The sequence below is a fragment of the Ictidomys tridecemlineatus genome, chromosome X (assembly GCF_052094955.1).
Source record: "Ictidomys tridecemlineatus isolate mIctTri1 chromosome X, mIctTri1.hap1, whole genome shotgun sequence".
NCBI classification, from domain to species: domain Eukaryota; kingdom Metazoa; phylum Chordata; class Mammalia; order Rodentia; family Sciuridae; genus Ictidomys; species Ictidomys tridecemlineatus.
In genome coordinates, this window is record NC_135493.1 from 93,318,435 (window position 1) to 93,339,983 (window position 21,549).

General features: G+C 37.3%; 1 protein-coding gene across 3 annotated transcripts in view; it reads right to left on the reverse strand.

Moving 5' to 3' along the window:
• Window positions 1-3,752: 3,752 nt before the first annotated feature.
• Window positions 3,753-21,549, reverse strand: part of Usp9x (ubiquitin specific peptidase 9 X-linked) — a 113,153-nt gene continuing 95,356 nt past the window's right edge. For all 3 annotated transcript variants that reach the window (XM_078034956.1, XM_078034957.1, XM_078034955.1), the window contains exons 34-45: window positions 19,944-20,085; window positions 18,110-18,863; window positions 17,435-17,558; window positions 16,707-16,932; window positions 15,843-15,972; window positions 12,537-12,722; window positions 11,902-12,122; window positions 11,726-11,814; window positions 10,573-10,729; window positions 10,197-10,409; window positions 9,503-9,598; window positions 3,753-7,980 (exon numbers count right to left, since the gene is read on the reverse strand). In XM_078034956.1, the coding sequence (XP_077891082.1) occupies window positions 7,843-7,980; window positions 9,503-9,598; window positions 10,197-10,409; window positions 10,573-10,729; window positions 11,726-11,814; window positions 11,902-12,122; window positions 12,537-12,722; window positions 15,843-15,972; window positions 16,707-16,932; window positions 17,435-17,558; window positions 18,110-18,863; window positions 19,944-20,085 (2,476 nt within the window). In that variant the 3' untranslated portion in view covers window positions 3,753-7,842. The remainder of the gene's footprint in view (window positions 7,981-9,502; window positions 9,599-10,196; window positions 10,410-10,572; window positions 10,730-11,725; window positions 11,815-11,901; window positions 12,123-12,536; window positions 12,723-15,842; window positions 15,973-16,706; window positions 16,933-17,434; window positions 17,559-18,109; window positions 18,864-19,943; window positions 20,086-21,549) is intronic.

Consider the following 21,549-nt stretch of genomic DNA (forward strand, 5'->3'; position numbering starts at 1 on the left):
ACAATCTAAGGGCTTGGTATTTAAAACTGACTTAAGGCCTGGGGTTGTGGCTCAGTGGTAGAACTTCGATCCTCACCTCAGCACCCTATAAAAAACAAATAAATAAAATAAAGATATTGTGTCCATCTACAACTAAAAAATGTTTAAAAAAAAATAAAACTGACTTTTCGCTTTAGCTTTTAAATTTCTTTCTAGTCCATTCGTACTCTTCATCTTTGAGTAAGAATTCCTAAATAAGTGATGTTTAACATTACCTCTTGGGAATCTACATAAAGCCCTGGAAGGATTCATCATAAATGCTTAAGAAAACATTCTGAAAGTAGATTACTAATTACTAATACTACTGATTAGGTACTATATGTTTCTTATTTTTTAAGCACAACCTGAAAAACTTGTTTCTGTTATTACCCAAGAGAACATACTAATTTATACATCAAGAAATGTGTCAGGGACAATCCAAAGCATTTAGACACCTTAGGAAAATGGATTATGATGGGCTCTCGCTCAACACCGTACATGCCCTATGTTAACCTACTTCCTTGGCACCCTGGTTCCAAATGTCTCCTCTCCCCAACAGCCATTGTGCAGGCAGTACATTTAGGTGGGCAAGAAGGGAAGGGGATTCTGAACCTTCATGAATCAAAATGCCTCCTTCTCTCTGGGTCCACCTAAAATATTGGATGCAGCCAGGCCTGGTGCAGTGGTGCTTGCCTGTGATCCCAAGGACTCAGGTGGCTGAAGCAGGAGGATGGCAATTTTGAGGTCAGTTTTGGCAATTTAGTAAGACCTTGCCTCAAAATAAAATATAAAGTTCAATTCTCAGTTCTGGAAAAAAAAAAAAAAGACCCAATCAAAGTTATCCTTACTACTGAACTCCAAAGGAATATGTATTATGCTAATGGTAGGGGGAAGAAATAGATGAGAACATGACCAAATGGCAAGCAAGTTAACCTGACTTGAGAGGCACAATTCTGTTAATATATTTCCATTCCTCATGCAACACAGTCCCTTCAAAGGACTCCATAAAAACTCTTTTCCATTTCCAAAGTGCCCATTTTGAACTTTTCTCCATCTATACAATTGAAAAGAAATAGAACATAAATACAGTTCTTACTGTCTTGCAAGGTGGCCCCCTTTTTTGGTGAGGGATAGCAGTGTGAAGCCCAACTTATTTTTGCAGTACTGGAATTGAATCCCACAGCACTCAAACACTGAACTGCATCCCTAGCCCTTTTTGAGACAGGGTCTCCCTAAACTTCCCAGGCTGACCTTGAATTTGCAAATCTGTTTCAGCTTCAGTCACTGGGATTACAAGTATTATAGGGTGCATCACCATGCCTAAGTATTCTCTCTCTCTCTCTCTCTCTCTCTCTCTCTATATATATATATATATATATATTAGTTGCAGTTGAACACAATATCTTTAATTTATTCATTTATTTTTAAGTGGTGCTGAGGAGTGAACTCAGCGCCATGCACGTGCTAGGTGTGCGCTCTACCGCTGAGCCCCAGCCCCAGCCCCATATATACTCTTATTTTCTAATGTATGGAATGCACAAGAATCCAGGGCAGCTGATCAGTAGTTAGCAGCAGAAAATCTATGCAGATGAGAACTGGAGATGAACTACACAGAACTATCTCGAAAGAATGGCCATAGCCAGGTGCACACCTGTAATCCCAGCAACTGGGGGGGGGGGGGTAAGGCAGGAGGATCATAAATTTGAGGCCAGCTTTGACAATTAAGACCCTCAGCAGCTTAGTGACACCTGTTTCAAAAAAAAAAAAAGTATGGCTATACCATTAAGAATTTTTCTTCATAAATTTGTGAACTGGCCAACTTTGATAGTAACTACTCAAAAATAGCATTTCTAAATTTTGCTAATAGAAAATAAGCAATGTAAAATCTACAAAAAAAATCTATTTCTAAATGTTAGATGGGGGTTGCCACCATATGGATAATTATTGGATAGATTCCCCACATTTTGATCTCTCAGTGAATTTTCTTAATGGTGAACCTCATAATAGATGACATCTTTGATTTGGTAAAACTCAACGATTCTCTAGTGTTAGTGGGGTAGAATTCGAACCTGTTGGACCCAAGATGACAGCTAAAACCACACACACACACACACGTATATTATATATATATATAGTAATGGAAATTGAATCCAGGGGGCACTCAACCAGGATCCCCAGACTTTTATTTCTTGAGACAGGATCTCACTAAGCTGCTGAGGCTGGCTTTGAAATTTGTGATCCTACTGCCTCAGCCTCTGGAGCCATTGGAATTACAAGTATGTGTCACTACGCCCAGCTACCACTGATTGTTTCTGTTTGGTACATTTAAATGGAATGTCTTAAACCATTGTTTTAATTTTGCAGGGGATGGAGGGAGGAGTGGGGATTTAACCCAGGGGCACTTTACCACTGAGCCACATCCCTGGCCCACTTAATTTTTTGAGTTAGGGTCTCATCAAGTAGCTGAGGCTGGCCTTGAACTTGAAATCCACCTGCCTCAGCCTCCTAAATCAACTGGGATTATAGGAATGCACCATGGCACCCCGCAAAATAGCGAACTTTTTGATGAGTCTGAAATTTTAGTTTCTGGGCTGGTGTGTGGCTCAGTAGTAGAGCTTGCCCAGCATACACCAGATCCTGGGTTCCATCCCTGGCACTGGGGAAAAATGCCTAAGGTAAATCATAGGGCCACTAAGAATATTGTAGAAAATTATTCTCAGGCTACGTATGATACATTATGAAACATAAGTGAATTTCATATTTAGACAGGGTCCAAGTTGCTGAGGCTGGCCTCAATACTTTTTTTTTGGTACCAGGGATTGAACCAAGTGGTGTTTAACCACTGAGCCACATCCTCAGCCCTTTTTTATTAGACAGGGTCTGAGTTTCTGAGGCTGGCTTTGAACTCATGATCTTCCTGCCTCAGACTCTCCTGAGTCGCTGGGATTACAGGTGTGTGCCATCATACCTGGATGGCCTTTGACAACTTTTTTTTTTTTTTGTACCAGCGACTGAACTCCTGCACCTAACCACTGAGCCACATCCCCAGCCCTGTTTTTGAGACAGGGTCTCACGGAGTTGCTTAGTGCATGGCCATTGCTGAGGCTTGCTTTGAACTCCTGTCTCTGCCTCACAAGCCCCTGGGATTACAGGGGTGCGCCACCACATCTGGCTGCCAGCAAAGCTTTTGATCCACCTGTTCAGCTTCCCAAATTACTGGGATTATAGTGTGTACCCCCATGCCTGTCCTGCTGTTGAAAATTATCAATAAAATTAGATAAAAAATTGGGATATTTCTTGAGCGGTACTCTTTGAAGTAAACCAACTTTAGGGAAACACCAACAGATGTCTGGAGAAGTCCCAGTTCCCTGAAACATGACAAATTACTTTTTAGATACTAAGAGCAGATGGCATGTTGAGAAATGTTTCCCTCCTATTACTTGCCTCAAAATATGTGACCTGGCTTTTATTTCAAATCTGAAAGAACTCTGAGACACCCAACTATTTAAATCTTGGTTTTAGAAGAAAGGACTAGGTCAGCAATTAGATCACAACTCAATCTCAGAACTGCTTAGGTAGGAATACACTTTGATCAACCGAAACATGGTAGAGTTCCCTTAAAAAAATTCCCTTCAATGGGGTGTTGAGGTCCTGGGTCTGATCTCTAGACTTGTGGAGTGGAAGGCGGAGAATTCCCTTCTGAACTTAGAAGATAAATAAAAGGAAAACCCAAATTTAATTTATAAAGTTTTATTTTTGTATATGTGCTAAATCTTAGGAACTGTGGACAATCTTTATGTCAGTCTGTTGGTTTGTAAAAGGCTAGGAATTGTGAGTTGGGTGGTGAAATTTCCTTTTGGGAATCTGGATTTCAAAATAAAAATTTGCACTCACACGTGACTTTAAAATGTGGTGTACCTCTCCCCACCTTTTCTTACACCTATCAATTTGGAAGAAAAGTGCTACATTTCTGCAAGCATGAAATAATTGTTATAAATACAATCGGCAGTTAAGTTCTTAATACATTTAGCACTTCTTGTAGTGATTCATCACACCCAAAACCTTTTTCTCAAATGCTAAAACACGGAGGTGTAGGACCAATTCTGGTTGAGCCCTACTGCGAAATCAGTACTGTTCTTTTTCTTGGTAACACAAAGCGGGGGAGTGGGTGTTGTCTTCCTATATTGGCAGCATGTATGTAGTACCTTTAAACTGGAGGCCAAAAGTGGGCACTTAAAATGAAAAGGCAATTTTCTTATCCAGTTATAATTCTAAATAAGGCAGGATATAGCCACCAAATTAACCACAAAATCCGGCAAAGTAAAACAGTTCATGGGAGAACATAAGCTGCAAAAATACTAATAAAAAACTCAAAACTATTCTGAATTCATCTGAATTATCACAAACTGTGGTTTTCATTTACAAACAATTCAAATAAAAAAGGCTCATCGCTTGAACCACTGAGAGGATTAAAGACTTATCATTCACTAATAAAAGTTAATCATGAAAAAAATAGAAAACACTTTAATAATTCTAAGTTTGTATACATTATAACTAAAAGACGCAAGGCTGGGAAATGATGACCGAGAGAAATTCAACAAAAAGAAGTCCCCAAATATGATTATGTTATTTCTGCCTCTACCATGTTGAACATGAAAATTTTGGTTGGTGGAGGGCTTAGAAACAGCAGCAATACGGTTCTTACCAAGTTGTACACTGAAATACTTAGATCCAGCAGGGCAAACCCCTAGTTCACATAGTTTTACAACTAAAACATCTTCAGTCTTTACGTTAACAGATTCTACTGTCTTCTATGCGAGCAATCATGCCATTTAGAGTTCCAGGAATATCTCTTTCGAAGGAAGACTAGTGATTCTGCAAGAAACATTTAAAGTAGGAAGTATATGGCTCAAAAAAATCATCTGAGGGAGAATTAAATAACCTTTAGGCACTTTTGAAAACTTGAAATTGAAAATGTGCCGTGTTCAGAAAAAGACCTCAGAAATCACCACTATGGTTGCTCTTACAATAACATGCATTTTAAAATTTGCCGTTCTACACTAATACTTAAGAGATAAATACAGAAAATAACTTGCACAAACAAAAATAACTGTTCGATCTCCCTCACTCCTGGTCACAAAACAGGCCATTCTTCCTCGGAGAGACAGGAAAATGACTCTCAAGCCCTCACCTGGCACCATGTGGGGGGAGCGGCTTGAAATTCAAAGCAAAGTTAGGATCTCCCTCCAGAGAGAAAAATTCACAGCCTTTTAAAATGTCAAGTTTTTTCCTCATCTAGGAAGTCATTACATTTTAAATTAAGCCCATTACATACTTTTGTTAAGGACCAGGAAATTTTAAAATCACCTCTCAGATGGTGAGATGGTATCATTAACAATAATAAGAACTTTCCCAAATAAAGTTAACCTACTTTGCTAGTTGAGAAAGCTTGTGACTAACTTTTAAGTTAAACTACCAACTGGAATCGCAAACACTGTACAACCCTTGCTCAAACAAATTTAGGCTGGGGATGTAGCTCAAAGGTAGAGCATTTGCCTAGTATGCATGAAGCCCAGGGTTCCATCCCAGCTCTGCAAACTACAAAAGAAAACACACTTAAAAAAAACTTAAATTCAGATGTAACATAAAGTAAAAACAAACTATCTGCTGTCAAAATTTCCTAATACTACAGAAAAACCTAGAAGCACAGATTTACTAGAGTACTGCAAATAAGATACCCAAAGCTTTATCTTATCTTAAATACCTGCCCCTTTTAATCACAAAATAATGCAATGCTGTTTGTTTCTGCTTTGTTCAGTTCCAACTATTGCCTTTTGACAAAACTTTTTCCCATTAACTGAATTGTAAAAAATACAACCTAGCTTGTGCTCATTAAATATACATGTATATAAAAAACATACAAAAAGTACAAGATTGATTGTTAGGAAACTTCTAGTGTCAACATTCTGTTTTCTCGAAGTATTTAATTTTGGGGGACTGGGGACTGAACCCGGGGGCACTCTACCGCTGAGCTGCATCCCCAGCCCTTTTGATTTTTTAATTTGGAGACAGAGTCTCACTAAATTTTCCAGGCTGGCCTCCAGCTTGAGTTTGCGATTCTCTCGCCTCAGCCTCAGCCTCCCGAGTAGCTGGGATTTCAGGCGCCACTGCTCCCGGCTCTCTGCAGTCTTTAGTAAAGGGCCAAAGGTCAGATCTTTCTGTGCACAAAAATGTTAACTGAAATCCTGAATTAAGTGCCATGGCTATGCATGCTATGCACAGAATTTTTATATGCAGTCCTTAAAAAAACAAAAACAAAACCAAAAACAGGACCAAAAAAGTAACCAAAAAGCCAAAAACACACCACAGGACAAAAAGTTCTTCTTAAATCAAATTCTATTTGTGAATTCAGCAAAATAATTTCTATAAAATAAAACAGCAAAATATTTAAATAGAATAGGGTGGGCTGTATCTGTTTGCAGGGGTATTTGGTTTTTCGACAGGTTCCAAAAAAATTACACACATTCAAGTCACCAATTCTCTTTTAAATACAGTATTAACCGATGAGTTCCTTACTTTAATCAAATGTTTATTCTGAAATTATGATACTTCAATTATATTAACTAACCAGTAGTTTCTTTTTAAATTAGACCCTGCTTTGAACGTTAATATTTTTGGAATAATGGAAAGTGAGCTAGGACAATTCTTGCTTTCAAGTAAAATTGTGACTGAGCAGAAAAATCAGTCAGATATCTTGATGCAGAGGTACTCCAAGTACTGTGGGATTCTGACGACTTCCACATCACTGGGATCCAGAAGACTCACCTAATAATCTCTACCAAAGAAACAAAAACAAGCATACCAAATACAGTCTTCTATTATGCTCCAGCATCCTGGCATAGCAAATTTTTGCATATTTAAAAAAAATCTTTTAAAATTCCCATTACTGATACTTAAGTTTTCTTTATCCCACCCAAAGACTGAACTGTCAAATATGAGAAAGAACATAAGTGCAACTGAAAACTGCCTGTCACATTTCTCCCCTCGCTTTATTTTATATTCTAGGTGTAAGAAGGAAAAGCTCTGAGCAACACAGCTGTCACTTCTGGACAACTGCAGTCGTTATGGTAGTTTTTTCTTCATTGGCTACACTAACGTGGTGTGAAGCCATGCTAAATGTTACAGCATAACTATAGCCTCAAAGTGATTAACCTAATATCAGAATAAAAAGGCAATGAAAAAGATCTAGAAACAATGTTACATCACCAATTTTCCACATCAACCAAATAATTTAAAGGTTACCAGCCTTACATTGCTCATAGTTAAAATTGACTTCAGTGGCAAAGAATTAACATGAAACTATTGGTGTGGCTGACATGAATGGGCTGTTTTGTTGCTGTTGGTTTATTTTTTGTTTTTGTAAAGGAGTTGATCAAACTGCCAAGAGGCAGGCAACACTGGTTGCAAAGTGCAGTGGGTATAACAAGAAAATTAACTTTTGTAGTAGTTTTTGTAGATCTGTGAGTCCCATCAAGAAAAAAGTTTCTTGCTTAAGAATTAACAGTCAAACATTAATATACTATATACACCTTTGCCATTTACACATTAGCATCAGGCCATTTATTACAAAACACTATACACTTTCCACTGCAGGCGGGTTATATATTGACAGCAAATTTCTGCAGATAAGACAGTGAATAAACTCTCCACTCCATGTTGATTAGGAATAGTTTTCTAGTTTTAAATATTAGCCAGACACAGAAAAAGGTTGGACTGTAAGGCCTGGGTGCACAGTCTTGATGGAACCAGTTAATTATGTGCATTTCACTGATCCTTGGTCTGAGGTGGGGATACTTCTTCACTGCCTTCGTAGTTTTCTTGTGCTCGTTGGCCAGTTCTCTGAGGGTTGTTCATGTGGTGTGCTGCTGGGCCTGTATATGGCTGTCCATGCACATGGTTATTCTGGGAGGGGAGAGGAGATGTGCCTGTTAAAATTTTTCCCAAGTTGAACAAATTTTAAAAATCACAAGCTCAAGTTTGTGTGAAAATGTAAACATTTCTTTCATTTCTGAAACTTATCCTTTAAATACACTTAAGACTAATAGTGAAAAAATTAACCCGTTTGAAAGAAAAAAAGCTAGTGTAAGTACAAAGCACAAGGCCCCCCCCAAAAGAGTGATGATTGTGTAGCTCTGTATAAATCTTTGACCAAAGTTATTTTCACTTGTTTTGTTTTATTCTGGGAAGTACTGGGGATTAAACCCAGGGACACTCTGAGCTACATACTCAGCATCCTCACCCTGCCTGCTCGCCCGCCCAACCCCCAAACTAAACAGTCTAAGTTGCCCAAGCTGGCCTCAAACTTGAGATCCTCCTGCCTCAGTCTTCCAAGATGCTGGGATTATAGGAATGCACCACTACACCCAGCCCAAAGTGACTTTTAGTGTGAAACACTAAAAGCCTAATAAGGGATTAGCCCATTATTGTTCTTGGCCAAAATCTTCACAAAGAATGATTCGTGAGTTAGAATACACAGAATTCGAATTCTTCCATATGATAAATGACTGCCCATGATATGAGATCTGCAGGCACAATAACTATGAACACAAAACAATGTTAGTGAGAAGCAAACAATGTTGAAGAAGATAATAAAGCAACCAAGTGTGCTTAATATGAGCATTCTCAGGGTCAAGCAAGTAATTTTCTCCTGTGGATTTGGTTAATCTTTTGAAATGCCAGAACCCTAAAGGCACTCATTCTCCTATATATCCCCACCAGCCAAGCCAAGATTTTGTTTTATTTTCTATATCATTTGCATTACGAAAATAATTGTGTTGAATATGCACTTCTTAATTATTCGGCATGCTTCTATTTATACCTTGAAGCCTAAGAAAGAATGACTTACATGTGTCTCAGTTTTTTAGACCAGCAGTGGGGAATAGCACTCTGTAGGGGGAGGAGACCTGAGGCTCTGGGCAGGGTCTAGCACCCTGTCCTCTAACAAGCCCAATAGGAGACTCTAATACCTGTTCAAGTACCACTGTCCATCGCCCAATGGAAAACTGCCAAATCCTTTTTTTTTTCCCCTCAACAATTCCCATTCACTGAAATCTAGGGTTAAGTAACCAAGGATCCCTTACTTCATCACCATACCTGAATGTCCTCAGAATCCATTTGCAGACCTAGCCTAACAGGAGATATCGTTCTAATCCTTTGCACTAAGCAATGGTTATCATTTTATGTTGACATGAATGAATACACAGATTTACCAAGTAAATTACCAGTATCAGAAGGACACCTATGTGATGAGGAATCTACCACAGGGGCCAGTTGAAATGGGCACCATGATCCCACTCTCACCATTTCTCTTCTAATCATGTCCCCTAGACAATCCCTCCATGACTTCAGTCATAAAAGATTTGGCCACTATTTAAGCCTAAGAATTGGTTCTGGAGACTAAAACCAAAATCTGACTCCTGTTTACCTGTTGATACTGAGATCCAGGTGAATGGGGATATAATGGGGCATCTTCAGGGGGAGGTGACTCATGCTCATCTGGGGCATCTTGGTCATCTGGTTCCTAATTAAAAAAAAAAAAAAAAGAAATTATAAAGGCAAATGCAAGCTCATTTTTAACCTTTTCTATTTTAACTAAAACTTACATATTTGTTTTTGTGGTATTGGGGATTGAACCCAGGAGCACTCTAGCACAGAGCCACATCACCAGTCCTATTTATTTTGAGAGAGTGTCTTGCTAAACTGCTGAGGCTGGCCTCAAACTTGCAACACTCCTCAGCCTCCTAAGTAGCCAGGATTACAGGTGTGCCTCACTTGTCCAGAATATATATTTTTTTTGGTTTGGTTTTACGGTGCTGAGGATCAAACCCAGGGCCTTGTGTATACTAGGTAAGCACTATACCACTGAATTACATACATCCCCAGCACTGAAATAAAATTTTAAAACCTATAAAACTAACTCATTAACAACTTCTTTTACTGCAGATAAACAAAGGAACTGGAATCAACACAACATACAGTAACAAACAAAAACTTCAATATAACTTTTTTTTTTTAAAAAAAGCACTACTGCTAATAGTTAATAAACACTGGCCTATAAAGTAAAGAATTACTTTGCTTTCTTCCATTTCTATCTGCTGCATACTGATGGCTTTTTTTACCTCCTCTGGACAGAGTTCGCAAGCTTTTGCAAGTGTCATCCTAGCGCTATGTGATCTCTCCAAGAAATAGCCATTTGATGTTTCATTGCTTTGTACTGGGGGAGACCAATTGTTGTAAGTGTACTGAGGATTGCCAGTATATGGTCTTCTTTCAAGTTCGTCTCCAAGCCATTCCACTGCCCAGGTCCACTTTCTTTTCAGATCGCCATTACCCTTCAAAAGAAAATAAAAACCACATATGTAAGAGGACTTGGAACACTTCAAACTTAAAAACAAACAAACAAAAAACCCCTAAATTCTCAGGACTCTCTTCTTTAAGACAGAATCCTTAATTCTGATTCAGATCTCTACAGAAAAAAATAAAAAAAATCTTCACCTGTAGGATTTGGTAAGCAACAGGACAATTGCTGAAGAGAGCTACCATACATTTTATACATTGGTAAGCTCTTTTCTGATAGTGATTCTTAGAGCGCTGGATTGTGTCAAACAGCCCATCTCGGTCATCTGGAATTCCCTTAAGGGCATTATGAATTCTGAAAGAGAAGCAGAATATAAGATTAAAACTTCTAAAATCTAATATAGCAGCTTATATTTATTGCCTATTACATACCACTTATTTAATGTCTGATCTAGTCATTTAATCTAATGCTAGACTATAGGTATTGTTATTACACCCATGAACAGATGAGAAAATGTATCAAATAATTTGTCCAGGCTAACACCAAACTTGTGGTCCTCCTGCCTCAGCCTACCAAACAGCTATAGGATTATAGCTATATGCCACCATGCCTGGCTTGCAAGCTCAATGTTAGTCAATAATGTATGTCATACTGATAGGTGGATAAAAATGTAAACAGAGGTTCAAAGAAACCAATTTCCTAGCAGGAGTAACAGTTTATTATTTACTACCTCAGTGTCTGCAACGACTTCATAGACTGCTGAGGACTACTTTTAAGTAACCAAATATTTCAAGCTACTAATTCTAAAACTAAAGCGAACTAATCCTAAAAAACTTCAAGGGAATCATCAATGAACTTAAATATTTACCAAATGCTTATGCTGGAGGGAGGAAGAGAAGTATAGGGCAGTAATATTGGTAAAATTACTCTATTATGTGCATGTATAAACATGTAACAATAAATCCCATCAGTATGCATGACTATAATTTAAATTTTTGATTCAAAGAAATGATGTTAGAATGTTAAGTATGAAACTCGAGCAACGAGAAGAAAAAACCAAAATAAAAACCAACCAACCAAATAAAAAAACAACAACAACAAAAATATCATGCTGGGGGCAAGCACTATCACTGAACCACACCCCCAGCCCTTTTTAAAAATCTGAGACAGGATCTCACTAAATTGCCTAGGTTGGCCTTAGCCTCCTGAGTAGCTGGGATTATAGGTGCATGCCAATACACCTAGCTGTTTTGGTGTTTTATTCATTAGGACTCTAAAGTGGTGACTATTGCAATTATGTCTAACACCTGGGCACATATAAGTAGTCCAGTAATGAAAACAAGTATCCACCTGTGAGTCTGCCAGGAGTCCTCAATCAGTAAGATTTGTAGAAGGAGATCCAAATAAGGCCGAAGTTCATAGGTGTAGGAATATGCAACCTAAAAACAGGCCAGAGAGAGTGAACAACTTAAAGGAATAACAAATCAAATCACAGAGATTTATCAATGTTTATATGTTCCTTTAACCTGCCAGAGAAGTTCACTGAGGACAGTAGATGAGAACTGAGGATTCTCCCAGCAGCAAAAACGAAGCAATTTGACAGTTTCCTCTGAGTTACTGCAGTCTTCAATGATTTTCTTCACATAACTTGTTCTCACAAATAAAATGTCTGCCACATTCTGCTGAATTGGCATTATAGGTTGTGATAAATTGGGATCACCAAACGGATTGGGAAGAGGAGGATTACCTAGAATGTAGATTTGGCAATGAACAACTAATAAACTTTTCTGTAATAGCAATACACTGATTTCACCATAAAGGTAGCCTATGAATTTATTTTTGAAAAGTAACTTCATAAATCATGTTTCTTAAGCATAATGAATATTATGTTACCATGATTAGATATCCCAAGATGACATAATGCAAAAAGTTAACTCTTTAAGTACGCCATAAACAAAGTGTCAACTTGAATAGCAGACAGAAAAGAATTCCCTGTTAAACATGTGAAAAAGGTATAGCACTCAAAAATATTTCCAAACATGGACCTTCCTCCAAACTCTTATTTTGTATTTAAACATTTTCAGAATTAACATTTGATCAAGTGCTATATAGCCCAGCAATAATTCAAAATTATTGGGAAGAATGAGGCTTTCTACTTTACCATTTATTGAAGACTGCATCCTTGATGAGACATTGCAACAGCGGATCAGCTGTGACACTACTGAGTATAATTTGCCTAATTCAGCATACTGATATTTGATTGGAGGACCTGGCCCTTCATCTAAAGACACAAGCATAAAGGTAGCAGGTACACTTAGTTTGAGCAGCTGTGTCTTTTCTGCCACACCTACAGTGAAAGAGATGGTAGAAGGAAGAGAGGAAGAAAAGCATTAGGATAAGGGCTTTGTGAATAAAAAAGATAGTCTTATGTCAGAAGTGTATCACATTTCCTTATCATTCAGACTTAAACTGGGATAGAAAATTCACAGATTAGGTATAACTTGACTTAAATATTAAAATTGATAAACGGCAACCACGACTATAACCTTCTGGTTATACTGGACTATGTGGAACATGAACTTTCTGGGGCCTGGAGAGCCCAAAAGGACTGATGAAGATGGCAACCTTTATCATAGGGATGATAACTATTAAATGGAGAAATAAGAACTTTTTATAAATTGCCTCTCCTCTTTCCTCTGCAAACCTCCTGTAAAAGATGCTTATATTTGGTTTACTTTCTCATTTTCTCACTCCTCAAAATTCATGCCAATTTGGTTTCTATTTCCCTTCATGAGGTAAAGGAACAGAGCAGCTTTCAAACTGTAACTACTTCCTTCTTAGATTCTTAACTACCTTTTTCCTGCTCCCATCTTTTATTCTTTTCTTTTTTTGCAATACTCGTTATTGAACCCAGGTGCGCTCTATTACTGAGGTACATCCCTGGCTTCTTTTTTTCTTTTCTTTTCTTTTTTTTTTGGGGGGGGGGGGGCGACCAGGGATTGAACCTAGGGGCGCTTAACACTGAGCCACATCCCTAGCCCTTTTTATTTTGACACGGGGTCTCAAACAAGTTTCTTGGGGCCTTGCTAAATTGCTGAGGCTGGCTCTGAACTTGCAATCCTCCTGCCTCAGCCTCCTGAGCCGCTGGGGTTATAGGTGGGCGCCATAGTGCACGGCATCCCTGGCTCTTTTTTGAGACAGAGTCTCACTAAATTGCTCAGGCAACTGGGTGTCACACAGGCGCAAACTGAAATCATCCTCTTCCCCCATGCTTTTCCAACTCAGTGGCACTATTCTGAGTTGGTCAAACTGGAATCCTGGGCATCATTCTTCTTCTTTGTTTTATTTATTTATTTATTTTTATATGGTGCAGAGGATCTATCCCAGGGCCTCTCATGTGCTAGGCGAGTGCTGTACTGCTGAGCCACAACCCCAGCCATTGTTAACATCTATTTCATGCTCCCTCCTCTGAATATCCAATCACCAAATGCCACAGACTCTCTTTATCAAGTACCAGAATCTACTTGTATTCCTCTCAATGCTAGTTCTGCAGTATAAGCCAGAATAATCTTTTGTCTACAGTTCATTTTAACCACCTCTAGTCCTACTCCATTGTAGATCTTTCTAGAAGGCATGTCTGTTCAGAGACCCACAACAGCTCATCAATGCTTCAAAATATAAGCCAAACCTCTTTCACAAGGCTTGCCAGAATAACATGAACAGGGACTCCTGTTCACCACTTCTGCCAATACTATATCAATTCTAAACAGACCGAACAACTGTCATTGGACAACAAGCAACACCAAGTTAATTCCATGTATTTGTATTTGCTGTTCACCCTGCATGGAAAACTCAGGTAAGCAATTCCCATGTCAACTTCCCCATTAAATCTTCTACCCCAAAGATGCACATCCATAGTACTTTATATTTTCCCTATTATAACCATGAACATATTTAACTTAATGGCAACTACGTTTTGGTTTGCTTCCATATCCTATTAAGACAGTAGACTATTTTAACACAATAAATTCACGTCTATTAACCCTTATCTGAAATCCTGAGAAAAGTTCTTATTATAATCAAATTTCTTTCATAAAGTTGGTATCAAAAATATGTATTTGATAGGAAAACCTAGCCTGAACTGAAAACAGGCTATTTGCAGTCTTCCCCCTCCTGTCCCCATTTATTTATTTTTAAATATATTTTCAGTTGTAGATGGAGACAATACCTTTATTTTGCTTATTTTTATGTGGTGCCGAGATCCAACCCAGTGTATCATGCATGCTCGGCAAGCACTCTACCACAAAGCCACAACCCTGGCCCCCATTTATGTTTTAATAAACATACAACTCTCATTTACATTTTACTCCAGGGATATTAATATATTTAGTTATAAGGAGCTGTTTAGACTCAGATACATTATATATGGCATATGCACTGCTTTATTTTTCTTAAACCCAAGCAATTTTGAATCACATAAGCATTTTTTAAAAAAAATTTTTGGTTGTAGATGGACACAATACTTATATTTACTTATCTTTATGTAGTGCTAAGGATCAAACCCAGGGTCTCATATGCTAGGCAAGTGCACTACCACTAAGCCACAATCCCAGCCCAGCATACCTGTTCTTAAGGGCTTCATATTGAGGCTTATAGACCTGTATTTGCCTTCAGCAGGGAAATTTTGTTAGTGAACAATGATATGTGCTTTATGAATATGCAATATCTAAAGGGGAAGTTGAATAGAATAATATTTTTGTGAATGCCTAAATCTGAAATTTCTAAGTTTGAAATACAGATTCTAGTTAGTGTTTTTGTAATATATTTCCTCTTCTTTCTCAACTACAAATACCAAATGCCTCTGGTATGGAAAGGTAAGGGAAAAGATGATCAACTACAGAGACAAACGGAAAGTAAAATGTTCCTGTGTTCCTGATGTTAAAAGGCCATGTATCAGCAGAGCGAGCTCATACAGAAAACACAGGAAATAACAGGGATGCTTGGGTACAGAACTTAATTTTGGATAGATCAGTTCCTAAACTGGCCAAATAAATATTATCATCACTAAGATTTTAACTGGAATGTCTCAAAAATCATTTTGGGATCAGAACACTATCATCTCATTAGTAATTTTCATAATTTCAATCATAAGAAATTTACCTACCCTAGGCCAAAACAGAACATCCACCCCAAATAACAATGAAAATATATTTTATGATATTCCTCACCACCCATCCATTCAGCAAACAAACATTTACCAAGGGCTACTGTGCAATCTAGTGGGGGAGCAACAGAAAAATTTGGTTGCTATCAAAATACAATAGAAAAAGTAGAACCAAGTATAGCATAAATTTTTAGGTAAATTTCAGTAACCAATGAAAAGAAACGATCTAGTGATGTCAGAGTAGGCTACTTTGAAAAGGACAGCTGTCACATGGCAACAATAGAATATTTAGGTAATTCTTACCTAAATTGGCATACATTACAAACAAGTTGAAATACTGCTGTAAATGACGTCCATGCTCTGAAACTTCCCTTCTCAAGAGATTTAGTACTGCTCGTAGTAAGTGATCGCTCAAGCTTAAGTTGTCATAAGCCTGTAAAATATAAAACATTAGCTGTTTCTCAGTAACAATGTGCAGGTATAACTCTCTTCACACAAGCATAAATTTATGGAAGAACTGATTACACAAACTATTTGAAAGGGTTGATGGTTGGGAAAGGGAATAAAGATCTGGGTAGATTTCATTATAAATCCTTCACATTATTGTACAATTTTAAGTCCATTAAAAAACCCTTTAAGATAGAAAAATTTACTCAAGTTTATAATTAAGCTACTGTATGTATCTGAACAGTAAGAGTTTCTTTATTATTATTATCCTGCCTCAGTCTCCTGAGTTGTTGGAGCCACCAAACCCAGCTCCCTTATGTTTAAAAAGCTCAGTAATCACTATTCATTTCTTTCTTTTTTCCTGGTACTGGGGATTGTACTCAGAGGCACTTTACCTGAGCCACATCTCCATTCCTTTTTATTTTTTTCATTTTGAGACAGGATCTAAGTTCCCTAGGCTGGTCTTAAATTTATAATCCTACTGCCTTATCCTCAGTCAGTGTGATTATAGGTGTGTACCACTGTACCCAGGTCCCAGCCCCTTTTAATGCATTTCTATATAGTAATTTTCACGGAACTTGAGACATTAGATTCTGTGTATGTGCACACATATGAAGTAAACATATCAAAAGAGATGAACATAAGCCTGTGACTACAACTTCTAGCAAACATTATTCTTTGGTAAGCATTTAATCATTAGAAAGCAAACTGTACAATTACCTGACTAGAAGGTCCAGGAGACGCAAAAGGTGAAGGACATGGCCCATCTTGCAAGGAAAAATGTGCAATAAAAACTATAAGTTTTGCAAATGCACCCCTCACTTCTGCACTTGGGCATTCCAAAAGGTATTCAGAGAAGCGATTTGAAACATTAAAAAGGACATTATGAGCAAACCAAAAACGTACATTCTTGCTGTGGCGAAGGAGAATACACAATGCATCATACCTAAAACAAACAAAAATATCTATGACTATCAATATGACTTATGCTTGACTTATTTCATATACAAAAAGGATGGATCTCTATGAACCAAAAGAAAAAAAGTAAAGGCCTCTACTGTTGGAGAGAGAAGCAGCAAATGGTTGCTTCTAGTACTAACATTAAAAGGACAGGTGAATACTAAGACTTGGTCTTTTCTCAATGACTTAAAATAAGCAAAAGCTTGCACTGTACTCTGAAAAATCTACTAAACTCTAAGGTTCCATGACAAAATAGCCCCCACTTTCCTTAACATCTTACTTTTGGATGAGTAAGTAAAACTAGCCATATTTAGTCTAAGTATTTTAATATAATCTCACCACTGCTACCAAGAATTTTTTTTTTTTTTTTTTAAACTCACTTCAAAATTGAAACAAGATCTTCATGGTTTGGAAAAAGTAAAAGAAGTTCTATTAAAGAACCAAATCAAATGTCAGTATACTAGGAATGAAAAGTCAAAGCAATGTACCAATCACTGGCAGAGCCACGGACTATTTTCTTTGTGTGAAATCCTGTAGTAAAGAGGAACCTAGCAGCAAGTTGAATACTAATCATAGTGATTTCTTCTGCTTCAGGCAACAGGTGATCTTGCCCTATAAATAAAATGCAGATATATATATATATATATAAAAATCAAATTTCTATTTTCAATCCCCATTTTCCAACAAGTCTGCATTTATGAGAAGTCCTAAATCTGTTAAATACCCCTTTTCCTGATACTTAGAAAACAATTTTTTAAAAAATATTTTTTATAGCAGATGGACACAAAAATGCCTTTACCTTATTTTTATGTGGTACTAAGTATCAAACCCAGTGCCCCACACATGCTAGGCAGGCGTTCTACCAAGTGAGCTACGGCCCCACCCCAGGAAATAATTCTTATTCCTTGATTTTGGCAGCTCATGAAAGCATTTTCAAATCAGTGAGGAAAAAAATCCTTAAAACAAACTAAATGTCCTGTCTCCAAACAGTTAATTTATTGCTCAAAGGTATCAGCCATCTTAAATGTGACCTTAAAATAAGCAAAAACTTAGACCCACTTAAAAATATTAATATTTTATGAACTTAAACATGTCAATGCTTAGGAAACCCCTCAAGTGTGAATTATTCTTTATTATTAAGAAACCAAACTTGCAACACTTACCTGGAGGAGGGTTTAAGTAAACACCATTACATGTAAGCAGTTTTTTCATAAACTGAAAATACTCCAAACTGTACTGCATTCGGTTATGCATGAATTGTACATTCTGTTTCCGTACACTTCTCTCAATGGCTGATGGCATTATTATTTGATGGGGTCTTGTGGTGATAGCAAGCTCTGATATGTATCTTATCAACTCATCGTCTTGGTCTATTGTGTCCATTCGTTCATAGAAAAGTATATAAGCATTCCACCACCTTTTCTGGCGCCTGTATGACATGCGCTTCATCATGTGATCAAACACTTCTCCCATGTATTCTCCACCAAAACACTGATTTTTCATTTCTTCATCGTCATCCATTTTACATTCGGTTACATCTCCATCATCAAATTTATACCAGCGATTTCTCTCACCATCTCCACCATTCCTTTGAATGATGTAAGAATAATAATGTCCCCCACTTGCTTGACCACTGTGTACAAGCACACCCACAAGCCTATACTTTGTGCTTCCTGCAGTCTCACTTTCAGACTGCTCATTCTGTTGTATCAGCTGACTCTCTGGGTTTACATTATCTCCTTCCAGCTTAGCAACACCTGCAACTGTGTAAGGTTCCATGTCCAGCTCACGAGGAAATTCAAAATAATCATTAAACTTGATTGCACATTCTCTTTCCCAGTCATAGTCAAATCGTTTTAGTTGGATAGCAAGAACAGGAGGTAATTTTTTAATTAGCAAGCGCTTTACGGTATCAACCTAAAAATAAAGAGAAAGTTACTGGCTGCTTTCTTATAATCCACTGCAAACAAACAAACAAACAAAAACCAAGCAAATCTTTAAATGATATTATGAAACTCCCTTTAAGACTTACTTGGATTTTTATGTGTAAAGAAATACATGATAATGAACATAAAGTAATTCTGCCATAGTTGACTTAAATGTTAACCAAAATTAATAACATGGAAATGGCCTCTGTGATGTTACAAACTGTAAAAATTAGTGATACTAACACCACTTCTCACCTGATTCCTACACGGTCATAGTTACCTAGCCATTACTACTTGATGTTTAATGTTGTTCTAATGAAGGTGGTTTGGTGTGAGAAAACCAAAGAAATACAACAAGTTATTTATTGGGCAATTAGATGCCACGTAATATTTTAAATGCTGCATGAACAGTAACGTATTTAATCCTTACAACCCTCTCAAGCAGGTACCACTGAATCTTAAAGATGAGGATAAGAAGTTCCCGAGAGGTTAAGTGACTTGTCTCATGTCACAGAGGTGTGGGAGGCAGGCAAGTAGTATGGCTTTTGCAACCTCTACACTTTAATACTTCTCTAAGTGGTTGGTAAGGCAACATAATGCAGTAATTTGAGGTGAGAGGGCCTGGGAACCTGAAAAGATATACAATATTTACTACCTATGAAATCATCTCCCTCAAAGAACTGCTAAGTTCCCACAGATAAAAACTAATTAGATCAGTCTAAATATCTAATCCAAGTGTTAAACACAGGTGGCAAAATAAATCTTAAGTGGTTAAATAAATTAATGGTTTTCTCCAAGTAAAGGACATGAGAGGTGAAGCATTTTCCTTTATTAGCAAGAAAATGTGGTGTCAAGTTATTATGACTTCTAAAAATCACCCACATGTTCATCACCTCTATGGTACTTTTTAACCTTCTTTGTTCAATAAATCATTAAATCAGCTGTCCTCTTGACTATCTCTCTATTATTGCCATGACAAAGTAGGGTAGATATTTTTTCAAAAGGGTGAATTTTGAGGATAAACAAAAATCATGTCATCATAACTATTTTAAAGCTGGACAATCCATACCTTTTTATTGCATTTTTCACAATGATATGCATTTGCACCTTCTAATAAATCTCCTTTGACATACTGTTCCAAGGAATCAAGAAGATTTTGGTGATTTCTAATGTCTACATTCAGAGTCGTAAAAGATTCTTCACATTCGTACCTAAAGATATTATTTAAGAAACAATCAAAAAGGACTTTATGCAAACTACATTTGCAATATCTATTATGTAATAATAATGAAGCTCCTAACTCACAGAATGTTACCAATACTGATAGTTAACATTTACTGATCATTTGCTCGTGCTTGTCACTATATTTGGTCGTTTAAAACACTCAACATATTAGGTTTCTTGTTTTTATAACAAACTTGCTAGAGAAATATCAGTCTCTACTTCAGAGATGAAGAAACCAACTGGGAAAAAAAAGTTTTGAAGCCAAATATATTTGGACTTAACAGCTTAAGCTCCTTATAGTCTACCAGTGATATGTTTAGATAGAAACTATGGGTCCTATGGTCTCTGTGGCAGCTACTTAATTCTGCTATTGTAGCAAAAAGAGTCACACAGTATAAAACTGAGTATGTTTCAATAATATTACAAAAACAGGATGGGCTGGATTTGGCTTGTGCTATATAGTTTGTTGACCTGTTTTATTATGCAAAGTAAAGTCCTATAACAAACAGTCTTGGGATTCTCTATGTATGGTTTGGCACGTAAAAATAAAAAGACTAGTTCAGATATTGATCAGGCAGTAAAAGGATCTGACTTCATGAACATGATCTTTTACATTTTCATTTGGCAAAGAACACAAATCATTTCCAAGTAATTTGGTAAACTGTCCAAAACAAAGTGAGGACCGACTGAAAAGATGAGCAAAAAGTTGGCCATATTATCAATAATTAAAAACAAAAAATTAAGCTGAGGACAGTGGCACATGCCTGTAATCCCAGGGACTCAGGAGGCTCAGGCAGGAGTATTGCAAGTCTGAGGCCGGCCTCAGCAACTTAGAAAGACCTAACCTACAAAAACAAACAAACAAAGAAGGCTAGAGATGGGGATGTTGTTCAGTGGTACCCTTTGTTTAACTCCTAGTGTCATTAAAAAAAAAAAAAAAGGTTAAAGTGATAATCTTATTGTTTTCCTAACGATGTAAACGGTCTTTCCAAGAAGGCCAAAAGTTGCCCAGGCTAAGTGAGTAAGTACATATACCAATTCAGAATGAATGGTAAAATTATAAAACCATAAAATTATTATTTATAAAGTATTCTTTACCCTCATGATTTCTGTATGTTTAAAAACTAAGTGCCTCCAACAACCAAATACAAACTCAACTCTTGGCTATATATATGATCAATTTGACTTATAATGAGGTTTTTCTTCGGAAACAGCATCTTGCTAGGTTACCAAACCATGTCTTGACCTTGTGATTGCTAGGACTATAGGGAGCCACCATCATGCCTCATTGCTATTGTTAATAGGTATCATTAATTAAACACTTTAGTTCCTTCCGTCCATCTGAACTGGGGATGGAACCTGGGGTACTCTACCACACAGCTATATTTCCAGCCCATTTTGAGATAGGGTCTTGCTAAGTTGCCCGGGCTGGCCTTGAATTTTCCATCTTC